Source organism: Colossoma macropomum, unplaced genomic scaffold, assembly GCF_904425465.1.
Source record: "Colossoma macropomum unplaced genomic scaffold, Colossoma_macropomum, whole genome shotgun sequence".
Classification (NCBI taxonomy): domain Eukaryota; kingdom Metazoa; phylum Chordata; class Actinopteri; order Characiformes; family Serrasalmidae; genus Colossoma; species Colossoma macropomum.
Window position 1 is genome coordinate 13,979,336 of NW_023494808.1, and position 16,216 is coordinate 13,995,551.

Consider the following 16,216-nt stretch of genomic DNA (forward strand, 5'->3'; position numbering starts at 1 on the left):
ACCATACTTACACCCTATTTAGTAGGCAGCTATTAACCTAATGGTTCTCAACACACATCAATCTGGCAATGTCAACAATCTGGAAAGGACTGCCCTGGTCAATATGGCAAAAACAGAATACTTGTCATTAAAATGCTAATAAAAACACAACGCAGTGATCTGTAAATTCACCTTGACTTGTATTTGAACAAAAGCAGCACAAAGACAAGATACTCTATTTATCTGATCAACATTCTGAAATAAATGCCTGCAACACATTTCCAAAAAGTTGGGATGGGGCAATTTAAGACTATTGTGAAATGTTCAAAACACATCTTAAACAATGCCTGAGTACAAGGAGCATTCAAGAAAGGCCTAGTCCTTTATAGGACGGTTAAGGCTCACTTTGCCAAAAATGCACCAGCAAAAAACCAAACAGTTTAAAAATAAAAAAATGCCAGAGATTGCAAGGATTTTACGTATTTAGATTGTTACTGGTGTAAAGTTCCAAAGATTTAAAAGCCAGCATATGTCAAAGTGTTGTGAGTGGAGAGCTGTGAAGATAATAAACATATTTTGGAGCAACGTATGCTGCCTTCTGGACAACGTCTTTTTCAGGGACCTCCATGCTTATTTCTGCATGAGAACACCAAGCCACATTCAGCACGTCTTATAACACCATGGCTGCGTAATCAGAGAGTGCAAGTGCTAAACTGGCCTGCCTACAATCCAGACCTGTCTCCCACTGAAAACGTGTGTTGCATTATTAAGCTCAAAACACCCCATACAGATGCATAGCTGAAAACTTGTAAAACTGAAGAATGGAAAAAATGAAAGTATTAATGTATGTTAATATAATGTATTAAAGTGTAACACTGTGGCAAACATTCTCCTGTCCCAACTATTTTGGAGCATGTTGCAGGCACCAAATTTGTAACGATATAGTTATAGTTAAAAAAATCAAATATTGTGTTCTTGTACCATTTTCAATTGAATACAGGTCAAACACAATGTAGTAATCACTACTTTCTGTTTTTACATTTGCATTTCACATCATTTTGCACCAATTTTTGAGATGGATGGATGGATGGATGGATGGATGGAGGGTTTATGGAAATAATGGATGTTTTCTCTGGAACAAAGAAATAAAGGACCATCCAGGTTGCTACCAGCATAGCTCAAACATATGCTGCCTTAAATGACATCTTTTTCAAGGGTGTCCGTGCTTATTTCAACAAAACCAAGAAACATTCTGCATGTGTTACAACTGCATGGCTGCACAATCAGACAGTGAGGGTGTGAGGCTGGCCTGCCTGTCTCTTATTCAAAATGTGTGGCACAGCGTAAAGCGCAAAATATCACATCAAAGGCCCAGCTGTGCAGCTTGAAACTGAGACAACTGAAAAATGGCAAAACATTTCTCTTTCAAAACTTGGATCGGTTTGTATCTTCAGTCCCCACATGAATATTAAGTGTTGCTAAAAGGAATCTTTTTGGAATCTCCATTTTTGAAATGAGCATATATTTACAAAAAAGAATACATGTAAAACATCATTTCTGTGCTGTTTTATTTTTAATAGACTACAGGTCATATAGAGCTTACTAATCATTGCTTTCTGATTTTATTGGCATTTTGCCCCAATGTTTTTGGGTTTGTAGATACAGAAAAAATGGCAATATCATGAAAAAAATATATGAAGGTGCTGCAAATATGTAAAAACACCTCATGGATGACTTTTTATGGTGAGAATATGATGTTAGTAGAGCTAGTGGAGTAATCCAATGTGGTGCATTGTGCTTTTTGAATTTCTTTGTTTGACTCTCAAGTTGTATAGAATTTTTGTTGCATGCAATTCACAACATGCAACTAGCTGCATGAAAGTTTCACTGTGTAAAGCCAGCCTTCGAGTACTGATGATTTTAATCTATCACAATATCATATAAACAAGCAGAAATGCATCTTCCCAGCCAAAAGCCAAAGGCCTTTGCTCAAAGATGTTTTGAGTACCCGTAGTTTCGCTGGGCTTCTGCTGTGTACAATGTTTTTCACTGTGAACCAGCAGCAGAATCAACAGAATCTTGCATTTGTCCTTTTAAAAAAAATAACTAAATATTACAGTTGTATGTATTGGGATTTCTACACAAACAACCTGCAGCAGCTGATAAAACCAGCACAGCAGTTAGAAGTTATTTTGGCACGTTCATCTGTTGTAGTGTTTTCGGAATGTCTTGCTTGAATGTCCTGTTTCAGATCATGTTGCAGTATTTCAATGGGGCAGAGGTCAAGAACTCACTGACAAAAACACAGAAATTCTTCTGCTGAGCAACTATGTTTTGTTGATTCACTCCTGAGTTTTGGATCGGTCATGCTGCGTAACCCAACCTCTTGAGTTTTAGACCACAAGCAGACACTGAGACGCTGCTGTCGAATCTCCAGATGTTGGATTCATTGGTCCCTCAATGATTGCGAGCCGTCCAGGCCCTGAGGCTGCAAAGCTGGACGCCCACTCCTGTGATGAGAAGCAGCGGTACTGAATTTATTCTATTTGTGAACTATCCGCCTGACTGTGGGCTCATGGAAATCTTCTGTAATGCTTTCAAGTTTGAGCTTCAACAACTATTCTCTGGAGGTTTTCTGAAATCTCTGAAATCTTGATGTTGATGAAATAATCAGGCCATCCTTCACAAAAAAAGTATCCAAGTAAAGACAGAAGTTAATGCATCATTGTTTGTTGTATTTAAACTGGCCAGTGACCCTAAAAGGATCAAATATATCTGCTTCCCATTAAAGAACTGTGCAATTAAGCTTTTACATTGCTATTTTATTTATGCATAGGATAATATTATATGAACATTCATGCTTAGCTACACAGTAAGTGGTATTATACAACAGTTAGTTTCGGCCAAGCAAGCTGATTGGTTGAGGGGCGTTCTAACCGTGCTGTTATTTCACCATAACATCACGGGTTTTTCACAAACACTGCCACTTGAACGTATTTACTTCTTACTTTGCCACAAACAGAAAATGAATACTTTTAAGATCACATTTGACACTCCCCCTTGTGTTCTATTGCTCAAATATTATATGGTCCTCCATGAGCTAACAGTCATATAAATGGTTACTTTACTGGCTATCTGATTAACTGCTGCCTTTCAGCAGGCTAAATCATACAGCAATGCACATAATCAGTAGATAATGGACAGATATCTGACCAATGTTTCAAACCCCTATTTTAAGAAATACATTTGTTGTACTCCAGAAGAGTAAATGTTAATGCTGGACTACTGTGTTAAAATGTCACTATGGGTCTGAATGCTGATCCAGGTAGATGTAGTACTAATTTGTAGTACTACTGAGCCCAACATGTTCTAGATAATAACTGAGGAAGCAGTTATTATCCTGTTGTATGTCAAATGCCAATTAAAACAGAAAGCAGTGACTAATAAATTCTGTTTTACAGAATTGAACCTCTGTTTTATCACATGAACCTTCCCGCTTACCTCTTTTTGTAAATATACACTCATTCCAAATATGACATTTGCAACATGTTCCAAAAAAATTGGAACAGTGGTGGTGATCTTCATCGCAGCACCCTCTGAGGTTTAAGGTTACAGGCATTCAGCTGCTGTTTTTGATAAGTCTGGCTTTTTACGCAAAAAAGATTTTTCTGGGTTCCCTGATTATACATTGTAGAAGACGTAATACCTAAAATCCTTGCAGTGGCTTATTGAGGAACGTACTTCTTAAACAGCTGGATTATTGGCTGATACATTTTTTGGCATAGTGGCGAGCCTCAACAGAGCTTGCTCATAATGGACAAGGCTTTTCCCGGATTCTCATTGTATACCCAAGCATGATCTACATCACCTTTTTTGAAATGTCTTTTGAACATTTTACAACATTCATAGTCTTAAATAGGGCCTCTCCTAACTTTTTTGGAATGTGCATCAGTTTCAGAAGCAGTATGTATGTACAAAAATGTTATAAGTTGATAAATAAAATATAAAGTATCTTGTCTTAGTTTTTTATTTTATTTAAATACAATGAAAAACGGAATTTACAAATCCCATTTTTTTGCTTTTATTTGCATTTTACTTACTGCCCCAACATTTCTGCAATTGGATTTGTATGTGAAACAACCTCTACAGTACTATGTAACCATTTTGGCGAAAACGTACCAGGTAGGTAAATGGCATAAAAAAGATCATACACAAATAAAGAATCTTACATAACATGTACCTTACATTACATGTACCTTTTGTACCTATATTGCTTATGAACAAATCTGAATCTGGGCTGTAACAGAAAGCAGTCATTCTTATTGTAGTTTTACTGGGTCCTCAACATTTACTTCATCTTTTTTGTGCCATCATTTTACACAACAAACTTACTCGTTAGTGTTTTAAATTCACCTTAAAGTTTAAACATGTCATATTACATTGAAGTTTAGTGTGACTATCTCTGTACTGACCACCTTATTACACCAAATAGTTATGAGTTATTTTACTAGGTCCTTTATCAGCCTGGTAACTCGAATTTGTTCGAACTCGAATTCTTTGTCATTTTGTTAACCTATTTTAGTACTTTGGTACATCATCAAACAATGACAAAGCACTTTTGAGATTGTATGTCTTCCTGTTAATACCTTACAATGCCTCTACAATGAATCTAATTAACTTTCAGTACATATTTGTGGATTCCCTGAGATCCTTGATTCCTTGTTTTGTCTATTTTTTACTCTCTGAGAATTAGGGACAAATAAAAACAAGCTGTGAGTGAGTGTTCTGCACAGGGAGAGCGAGTGAGAGAGAGTTGTTTCTCTCTAACAAGCACTCTAGAGAACAATCTACATGATTTCATGTGTTTCTTACAGAAAATTCTGAATTGTGTCAAACAAATTCTGTATCTTTCAACGTAACTCCAACTGAAAAACAAGGGATTCAACAACAGAGTGAAAGCCAAAGAAAAAGAAAGAAAGAATGAAAGACAGAGAGAAACAGAAGAGAAATAGAAGCAGACAGACTGAAAAAACACTCAGAAAAGTATTACTGAGCTAAAGCAAAGAGTGAGAGTGGGTTAACAAAAATGGACCACAGGAATTTGTTACAGCTGAAAATAATACCCTTGGGGTAGAGGAATGAAATAGCTCCAAAACTGCTTCAAAAAACAAGAACTTGTACAATCTGTGGTGTCTTCTTACAGAAAAGTGCCTTAGAATACAGCTAAGCTGTGTAGAAACAATCCTGCTGCCTCCTTCCACCAGAAACATTTGCAAACATTTAATGTCCTTAATCAAAAGAAATTTCAGACAGGTCGGATCTAGATAAGTGTGAAAATCCTGCTTGAATGATTATTTGTTTATTTATTTACCTAAAAATAAACCCGGAATGCTATGGTGCGTCTTTGCATCTGTCTTTTCATGATCAGCCTGTAGTTGTGCGTAGGCTCAAACTGCACAGTTCTTCTAGCATGCCTGTTTACTGTGCCAGCAAGCTAACAATCCAAACATTCCCATATGACAGCAGTGCAACCGAGTGTAAAGCAACAAGCCAATTCAATGAGAACCGAACCAATCAGCCAAGACACGACAAACAGCAGTGCAGTGTACCGTTTCAATTGCAAACAGTCTGGCCCGTCATCTGAAACAATACGAAATTAGCAAATGGAGTGAAACAGTAGAGAAATTTGCATTATTTTTCCCCAAAATTAAATGCAAATCTGATCAATGGAACATAAAACTAGTAAGGACACAAACAGTGCATTCCAGTACAATTCTGGTTATGGCAAAAGGCTCAATCTATTATTATTGACACTGAGATTGGAGGACTTGCAATTCTTTTTCTTAGATCAGTTATGTGCAAGGCCTTCTTTATTTCCATTTTTGTTTTTCCTTTTTTCCCGTTACAGAATAGCTATGTATTATATTTTATATGTGAAAGGAATTTTAAATCAGATGCATGCCATATACAGCGTGCACCAGTTTTAAGCTTTGAGTCTATTTTGTGTCACTTGCCTTTAGAAACATGTACAGAATAAACTTTGGCAAAGATTAACTCTCAAGCAACTGGTCTAAAAAAGTGAAGTAGAAATTATAGACAATTATAGACCAACACAACATTCACAGTGCTGGTGAAAAAATAAGTGAACCCTTGGATTCAATAACTAGTCAAACCTCTTTTGATAGCAAAGTGCTTCCGGTAGCTGCAGCTCAGACATGCACAACATTCAAGAGCAATACTGGATCATTCTTTCTTACATAACTGCTTTAGTTCAGCCATATTCTTCGGATGTCTGGTATGAGCAACTTTCTTGAGGTTATTCTACACCACCTCTTGAGTTAAGGTCTGAGCTCTGACTGGGCCACTCAAAGGCGGATTTTAGCCATTCTGTAGTAGATTTACTTGGATGTTTAGGGTCATTGTCCTGCTGCATCACCCAGCCTCTACTGAGCTTTAGCCAGCAGACAACCACCCTGACATGATCTTGTAGGACACACTGATAACCTTGGGAATTCATTCTTTCCCTTGATGATGGCAATCAGTCAAGGCCCGGAGGGAGCAAAGCAGCCCCAAATTACGTCACTTCACCACTGGGATGATGTCTTTTTATGCCATCCATAGTGCTGTGTGTTCTTCCCAAACAGTTCAACGTTAGTTTCATCAGTCCACAAAATATTTTTCCAGTAGCATTTTGAAGTGACAAGGCGTTTGTTGGCAAACTAAATGTGTGCAGTGATGTGTTTTTTGGAGAACAGAGGCTTCCTTCCTGTGGTGTCCTGCCATGCACACCATGCATGTTCAATGTTTTTCACAACAAAGATTCACAACCAGTTCCAGTGACTCATTCAAGCCTTTAGCTGTTACTCCTTGGTTCTTTTTTACTTCATTAAGCATCCTGCCTTGTGCCTTTGGAGTGCTCTTGGCTGGGCGTCTATGTCTAGGGAGAGTACACACAGTACTCAATCATCTGCATTTATAGATGGTTTGTCTAACTGTAGATTGATAAATACCTAAACTCTTTGAGATTACTTTGTAACCCTTTCCAGCTTTATGTAAATCAACAATTAGTGATTGTATTCTGAGATTTCTCTTTTTTCTGAGGCATGGTTCACATCAACAGGCGCCTGTGAACAGCAAGCCCAAAATGTTTTTATAAGTCAGAGTAACTCCAACCTGCACCTCAAATCACATTTCATTGGTTTGTCAACTTCTGACACTAATTAGCTTTGCTGAAGTCATTAGTCTAGGGTTTTTTTCGAGCGTATACTGTAAATGTTTGAATGATGTGTTCAATACGGACAAGAACAACGTATTTTCTAGTGTTATTAGTTTAAACAAATGTGTTTGTTCTTTATTGTAACTTAAATCCAGACCAGACTATGTTTCGAGATGACTTTATCCATAAATGGAGATCAAGTTAGTGTGCAAAGACAGGCCTATTCTTTTTTAAATTGTTATAATATTGCAGTGGTCTGCAAACATGTTGTTCCACTCCTTTTCTGATTGCTAAATATCACGATACTTTTAGGCTACGTTCACATTACCAGGTTGAAGTGGCACAAATCCGAATTTTTGCCCTAATGTGACTCAGATCTTTTGTTTTTAGGGCTGTGTGGACACGCAAATCTGATCTTTTCAAATCTGAGTCACTTTCATATGTGATCCTAGATCAGATACGTATCTGATTTGTGGCCACGCAACCTTTATGTGACGCTCAGATCGGAATTCATGTGCTTTTTTCTCCCCACTGCGCGTGCATTACCATGGCAGCAGCGCTGAACAGAAGTTAAAGCCTGTAAACGGGGTAAAGGAACACGTCACCTTTTCCGCCTTCGTCTCGCTCTAATAAAGAAGCTGAGAGCTGTTCAGAGTTAATTATCTTCGTAGCGAAGGCTCGTTCTGACCATTAGTTTGTTTGCTGCTGATGCACGTGACACATGCGATTCATTCACGTGACATTACTGAGTAGGATGTGCGCACGCGGGTCATTTCAGGACGCTGGTTCGTTCACATTAATGACAGATTTTGATCACTTACCTAAACGAGTGTGAACCATCATGTCAGAGAGATTAGATTTGAGCAAAAAATCAGATTTGAGCAATAAGGCTTGTAATGTGAACGTAGCTTTAGCGAAACCCTAAATGACATTTTCTTAATGTCTTTTTAGAAGCCCTGCCTAAGATCCTTTGAATCAGTGAAATAAAAATCTGAATCCAAACTGATGCTTGCTGGTTCAGATTTTAAGAGAACACACAAAAGAACAGAACATCAAAACAAAAAAAAATCTCTGAAATCTCTGGTAGACTCACACCCACACTTTCAAAGTAGGAAATTAACATGATTAAAATTCAACAGTGTTGCTTCGATGGCCTTTAAAACTGCAGTATCAACATAGACTAAGCATTTCTGTTTGCGAGACTACCATGAATGCAGTTTTTACAGTGGTACAAATGCTAGGCTTTTGTACTTGTTTGGATTGCATTCTCATCACTTAACCACAATTAGTTTGGTTGTACCACGCAACAAATCTGTAAGTTCACTAACTAGAGAGCAGCGGTTATACTTTTTAAAGCCTTGGTGATAAACATGCCACTGTTGTAAGTGCGCATCTGCTTCTCTACTCAAATGTTGTACTGTTTAATCAATTGATCAACTGAGCACAAATATTTGTTCTTTTCTTTTTTCTTTCTCTCATACTAAGAGTAATGGAATACCTAATGAGGTGATTCCTGAACCAGCACAAGAACAATGGGAGTAAATTAAGTATCTGTAAACTGTTTTCAGAGAATAATATGGATCTACTGCGGTGGTTTAAAGTCCTGGTCCTGGAGTCACCCTACCTTGCACATTTTAGAGCTTCACTTGAACTTTCATTGCTCCCAACGAACCTGATGCGGCACTGAGAACCACTGATTTAAAGAATCAAAAGTAGTGTTGCAGTGTTACTGACACTGTATCTGTATCAGCACAGGCACTTAAATACAGTACTGGTGCTGGAAATAGAGAATAAATTTACAATAAAGCCATATAGGACAGGAACTAGATAGGAACATCTAAAAGGATCCAGATGTCTTAAGAGTTTAATGCCCCTACAAGCTCTATTACAGGAAGTATAACATGAAATGGTTACGATTACACTGCCTGATGTCTGAGACATTTTTTTTTTACAGTAGTGGGGCATGCAGTGGGTTATATGGCAAAACAGGCCACAAAGAAAACTTTCAGATTTAGCACTACTTTACTGTTATGAACATATACATATAAAACATGTACATATAAAACTCAGAAGACCCTTAAATGTATGGTTACTAGAGGTTTAGGATAGTAAATAAGAGTCTGTAGGTTTCTCTACAAATGCAACATCTTGCATCAAACCACTATGGATGACGTTGTTTACATCCCAGTGATTGAATTATGCAGAAATTTGCAAAAATCAGTGGAATTCCCATTTAAATGATGCAAGCAACATGAAAACGCTGTGGAATTACTTCACGCTTGTGACAGGCAAAAGTAAGACTGCTCATTACAAAATCTGTATGGTCAGTGTTTTAAGAGGTGGAGGAAGTATTTGTTGCCCAACTAGTAAATATTCATTCAAGCTTGGTATTTTTTATATCTGTGACAGAACACTGCTTTTACCAAAAAGGGAAATAGTGCAAATACCAGGATTTACAGGCACCTATCAAGTAGTTAGGCTACATACAGTCAGCACTGATATCAGCACTTGCTACTGGCAGATCCTTGAGAATCAAGTATTAATATAGGAAAAGAAAAAAAAGTATTAGTTCATCTCTAATCAAAAGCCTTTGATAAATCCAAGTGTTTAGATCTGTCAGACAGCATATGTTGAGATGCCATCTCTAAATATAATGCATTTTTTGCAAATCAGATTTTTTTCTTACGTTTAGAAACAAGAATCCCAATGAGTTTCTGAAGAAGTCAGTTGAAAAGGAGGTGAGTCTTATGTCTAAAATGTTTAAAAGGAAGAACATCATTCAACAGAAAAAGCCCACATTATGTAAATTCAAGAAGCCTGAAGCTTTAAAGTCAACTTGAAAACTGACCTCATCTCTGGCCATATTAAGTACAATTCATCACATCACACTATGTAAGACAAAATTCTTGTTTTCTGGTAAGCCTTGATTGAAATAAAATGTCTTTTGCCCACCTCTAAAGACCCTCCCTAATACTGTGCTTCACTCAGAAATAAGTCATGGTGTGGAATGAAAATGCGTTATGATTCACATGGACTTTTGGTCAGCTTTAATGTAATGAAGTCCAGTGCTTTGCAAAACTCAGAAACCACTTTTGTTTAATGTCCAGGCAATCATTAAATATGAGATATAAGATGACCCACTTGCATAAGGAAGATGAAAGTCAAAAGAAAATAAGTGGAAAAAAAAGAGTTTCAAAAACTGGAGTTCAGAAAATAAAGACAGTGACCACGTGGTCTTCCTTGGTAGAGCAACATCTCAACAGCTTGTGTGTAATGTATGTGCTACCTGAAGGTTGTGTCTTTCCAGTCTCATCTCCAGAATATTGTTTTGCTCCTCCAGCCTCTGGCGTTCCGACTCCAGCTCCTCTATCTTCTGCCTGCCCAAACACACAATCACGACATTAAACTTTAATACAATGGATCTGAACAGGGGATTCATCTTCTCCAAGGTGTGTTCAGCAAGCTCCCAGTGGGTATGTCCTGACACGGAAAAAAAGATATGGATAATGCAGAACGTCTTTCTGTTTTACAAAGAAAACCATACTGAAGTTACTAACTAACTGCAGCCTCTGAAAACTCAGTCAAGCTTCTATAAAGGGGTTTCTGGACCTGAGTGTTAAGCTAGCTTTTCACTAGCCCTACGATCTTAAAGGTGAACAGAAACACTCAAACCAACATTTCTATCATCTTCAACTGACCAATCCTTTAAAAAAAACTGGCACGATCAAAGTAAGAATCATAATCAATTTGTAAACACTATTTCTAATATAATATTAACCACAATCACAGCAAAAAAGAGGCGAGAGTATTTTCCACTCAAGCAATGAATACACACCCAACAGCTATAACATTAAAACCACCTCCTTGTCCATTTTATCAGCTCCACTTACCATACAGGAGCACTTTGTAGTCCTACAATTACAGGCTGTAGTCCATCAGTTTGTCTGCATACTTTGTTACCCTGTTCTTCAGTGGTCAGGGCCCCCACAGGACCCTCACAGAGCAGGTACTATTTGTGTGGTGGATCATTCTCAGCACTGCAGTAACACTGACGTGGTGATGGTGTGTTAGAATGTGTTGGGCTGGTATGAGTGGATCAGACACAGCAGTGCTGCTGGAGTTTTTAAACACTGTGTCTACTCACTGTCCACTCTATTAGACACTCCTACCTTGTCAGTCCAGATATAAAGTCAGAGACGATAGCTCATCTGCTGCTGCGCAGTTTGTGTTGGTCATCCTCTAGTCCTTCATCAGTGGTCACGGGACGCTGCCCACAGGGCGCTGTTGGCTAGATATTTTTGGTGGGTGGACTATTCTCAGTCCAGCAGTGATATGAAGGTGTTTAAAAACTCCAGCAGCACTGCTGTATCTGATCCACTCACACCAGTGCAACACACACTAACACACCACCACCACATCAGTGTTACTGCAGTGCTGAGAATGATCCACCACCCAAATAATACCTGCTCTGTGGTGGTCCTGACCACTGAAGGACAGGGTAAAAGGGGGCTAACAAAGTGTGCAGAGAAACAGATGGACTACAGTCTGTAACTGTAGAACTACAAAGTGCACCTATATAGTAAGTGGAGCTGATAAAATGGACAATGAGTGCAAAAACAAGGAGGTGGTTTTAATGTTATGGAGAAGCACTTCCATAATTTCATGAGGTGGCCAAACTGACAGCGGCAAAAAGTAGAAAACTTTCAAAACTATACTACTTCTCAAAGTACTCACTCAGATGATATAACATGAAAGACATGGATAAAAGCCATAACATGAAGGAGACAAGATTCATAAGTCCACTGACACTGATACCCAATCATGTATCATTTCAAATGGCTCTCTTTCATGCTAAATCTTTCACACGACTGCCAGACAGGTAACAAAATTCCACTACGAATGCTGAACAGACTTAAGCCTAAGCAGATATTCTCAGCAGCAAAAGCATTCAATTGAATTGTCTGCAGAAAAACTTGCAAAGGTTGATATGGTTATTCCCCAACCCTAAGGAGATAAAGCACAGTCAAATATATCACTCACTGCTTACAATCCATTATTAAACACTTTAATGCATTAAAGTTTAATACTTGAGTTTAATCCTAAAACTATACTGTGTGGGAGTCAATGCACTGTCTGTTGTGACAGTTAATGTGATAGCGTCTTTGTGTTTTCCACCTCAAACTGCTAGACTTTTAAGACAGATTTATGCTTCCAAATTCAGCTAGTCACAAAGGTCAGGACTTAAAAGTGAGAAAAAATAGACAGTTTCACTGTAAATGCAATTTTCACGCATACTGCTAATGCAAAAGGGATGTTAGCTTGAAAATGGAGGGGATGGACTGAGTGAATGGACATCGCTTTATGAAGTGATCCAGAGAATTACACACATGCACTGCAGCTCTACAAAGAGAGCTGCTCTGAGACATGAATTTTGAGTTATAAACACTATACAGATGCACATGATGTAGCCTACAATGCACTGAGACTATACATTCATTGTCCATTTTATAACAAACATCTGTCCTGTGGTTCCATTCACTCCACTTTATGAGCTCCACCCACACGATATGGCCAAAAGTATGTGGACACCTGACCACCACAACTATATGAGCTTGTTGGACATCACATTTCAAAATCATGGGCTTTAATATGGAGTTGCCCCACATTTGCAGCTATAACAAGCTCCATTTTTCTGAGAAGGCTTTCCACAAGATTTTCGTGTGTGTCTGTTGGTATTTGGACACATTCAGTCAAAAGAGCATATGTGAGGGCAGGCACTGATGCTGGATAAGAAGGCCTGGCTCACAATTAAAATTCCAATCCCTCCCAAAGGTGTTCAGTGGGGTTGAGGTCAGGCCTCAACAACCAAAGACAATGAGGATTTTTTCAGTATTTAGTCTGTTTACCTTTGCCACTGTTCAACATTCAAAACATTCAATGATGTAGAGGTCTTGGCTCTGGAATGGCCAGTCCATTGTTCTGAGAACACCAGGAGTAACTCTGTATGCTAAGGATCTTTTCAGCAATGATGTATTTTCTATCTTTCTTGTAAACACCTCCAAAGTTCAGTCTTAAAAGTTGGTTCCTCCACATATCAGATGTCTAGTTCTGGTGCAGGGGTTGGCAGCCCAAATATTAAGAAAAGCCATTTTGTCCTTTCAACATAAATCACACCACCTTGGGAGCCATAAAAATTGATGTCCATTTTACCATCTTGGCTGTAAATATGTCTCAGTATGTGCTAATGTGCTAGTATAGGCTAAAAAATATAATATAAACTAAAACGTAGACTTTAGCTCAGCTATAACTGCTTTTCTCGCATCTCCGACAGGAAACTTTTCCTCAAAAGTAGAACAGTTTCTTGCACAATGTCTCTGTGTTCGACTTTTTACAAGGCTGAAGTCGCTTCTCTTTCACCAGCTTCTTGCTCGATTTTTCCTGTTCCACCCTAAACGGTGCCTGAGGTGCCACAATGTAACAGCTGCACCATTTAAGGTGGAGCAGGAAAATTCGAACAAGAAGCTGGCATTTGTCAGTTTCTCGTTGTAGATTAAACGTATCAGAAACCAGCTAAAGTGCTTACAAATGCAAAAAGTCAGTTCGTCTCCAAACGATCAACGTTCATGTCAAATCTTTCTCTTTGCCGTATCGTTAGCTACTAGCTAGACGAGAACGTTGGCTGCGTTGCTATGTGACCAGCAGTCTGCGCGCCAAACTTCAGGGTTCATGGTCAGTGAAATAGCAGATATAGGCTACATTAACTCCAGCGTTTAAGATAATTTATTCTTAAAACTGTGTTAGAACGATCAGCAGAGCTTTATTTTACTGTAAATGAGGCTTATTTTTTTACCTAAAATTCTAATTCTGCTGCGGAGCCGCAACAGAGCAGCAGAAGAGCCACATGTTGCCAACCCCTTTTCTCAGTAGCAGCTTCTTGACAGCTACACATCCCTTCAGACCCACAGCACTGAGTGGAATGACGGACAGAAATCCTATCCTCTTAAACAGTTCTTCCATCTGTGTCAACGTTCCTCTCAGTTTTTGCCATAAACGCTCTTAGGAAGTCTTCCTTTTGAGTCATGGTTCCTCTCAGTGCTTCTTCCTCATGCTCCTGTGCTGTTTTTCCTTTTTTCTTGCTATCTTCATGTTTCTTTCTCATGCTCTTAGAGAGCTTTTCCTGACATTGTCATCCTCAGCTTTCTCATTAGGGGTCTAAATCTGGGTTTTTGCAAAGCTGCTTTATGACAGTGTCCGTTGAAAGGCGTTCTATAAATAACACCAAAGAGAATAAGATATGGAACAATAGGAACATTGATCCAAAGCAGCGCCTGAAAACGTTTTAGACACAGATTACTATCACACATTCTAAAATCACGGATTTTTACTGGTCTGGGACTTTTGTTCAAGCATTTTCATGAAAATCAATCCTTCTGTTAACATGACAGGATGCAATCCATATTTGACTTACTGTCGGTTCATTTCATCGTTTTATTTCTCTGCCTCGTTTATCTAATCTTTATATCTTCTTAAGAACAAAAAGGTTCCAACTGTATGATCTGCTTGCGACTGACAGCGAGTGACCCCTTCGCTTTCAGAAGCTGTGATGAGGAAATCCTTCCCCGGAGGCCTTCAAGAAACATTTAGGGGGTTAAGACCTAATGCTTTATCCTTTCTGGAAAACACATGATCAAAAGACTTTTGGTGCAAATAAGTGGATTCTACAAAATATAAGCGTTGCCTGTTTTTATTTTTTAAATGGTCCATCTTCACGTCATGTATATTCGTGCACTTGATATCCCCTTTTTTCCTCCTTCTGTTCCTTTACTTTCCCTCTGTAAGTTTATGTTCTTCTGTTTTTGGGAACAGATGCTGACATGCATAACTATTCATTTATTTCTTACTAATTACTTTGGTTAAATGAACTATGTAATTACGCGCAGTGTTGGTTAAAACTTTTCTTTGGTTGAGTAGTTTTTTTTTTGTTTTTTTTCCGGATTTCTTTTATAACTTTATACTCAGCAAAACAAATACTTAATTATGTGTGAAGTGACAGCAGGCAATGTGTGGATTCCCCAATTAACCGTGAGCTCCTTAGGGACAGAAGTTCAAGAGGGATTAAAGGACAATTTACAGAATGTGAAGGCTTGCATGATCAAAGAGAGAAGGAAGGGGGGAGAGAAGGAACACAAAGGGCACACATGCTAATGTGGAATAATCAGGTGTCCACAGCAGCTAGGCAGTGCCACGAGACACGGTAACGTGACATTTCCGCTGTTTTTCATGTGCCAAGTCATTTTTTTTGCGACAAAACCAGTCATAAAACCAGTCTTAATTTATTTTTTACAAAAACATTTTCTAACCTTTTTTAGTCTTTAGAATTAAACAGGCTGTTTTTTCGTTACTGTGGCTTTTAGACTGACATGTAAATGTCCTTTGCTCTGATTGGTGGTCCTGCACTGTGCTGAAACACTCCTTATAACTTCCGTGTATATAGGTGAGGCTAAACTGCTGTAAACTGAATGGGTGGATATGCAGATACACATTTTGTTGATTTTCTAAGTAAAAATTTAACACCACCTCTACATGAAACTTACTTAAACGTGACATAATTCTGCAGATCTTAATGGACAGTTATTTATTTGCTTAATTTCACATATTGGAAATAATAAAACACAAAACTGGCTGAAATCACAGCCTTCAAATGTTTCTCATAGCCAGCTCGTAGTCTTTCTAGACTTGATTTAGGAAGTTTTCCCCATTTTTCCTTGGAGATCGCTTTTAGTTCAGAAATATTCCTATGTCTTCTTGTATGCACAGGTTCTGAACTCCGAGCGAGGACGAACCCTGGCAAGGACGACGGGGAGAGAGTCGCAAGTGAGTGGGGGACGGCGAGCAAATCCCGACCACCGCTGAGGGACGGTGGGAGGAGGATGTCAGCCGCGAAAGAGGGGACGACGGTGATGATGACGACCAAGAGAAGCACGGAAGTGGAAAGCAAGTCCCAAACTCCACCGCCCGGGC

General features: G+C 38.6%; 1 protein-coding gene across 2 annotated transcripts in view; it reads right to left on the reverse strand.

The window, feature by feature from the left end:
* Positions 1 to 16,216, reverse strand: part of mad1l1 (mitotic arrest deficient 1 like 1) — a 115,736-nt gene that overhangs the window by 38,647 nt on the left and 60,873 nt on the right. For both annotated transcript variants that reach the window (XM_036557708.1, XM_036557709.1), the window contains exon 15: positions 10,482 to 10,572. In XM_036557708.1, coding sequence (XP_036413601.1) covers positions 10,482 to 10,572 — 91 coding nt within the window. The remainder of the gene's footprint in view (positions 1 to 10,481; positions 10,573 to 16,216) is intronic.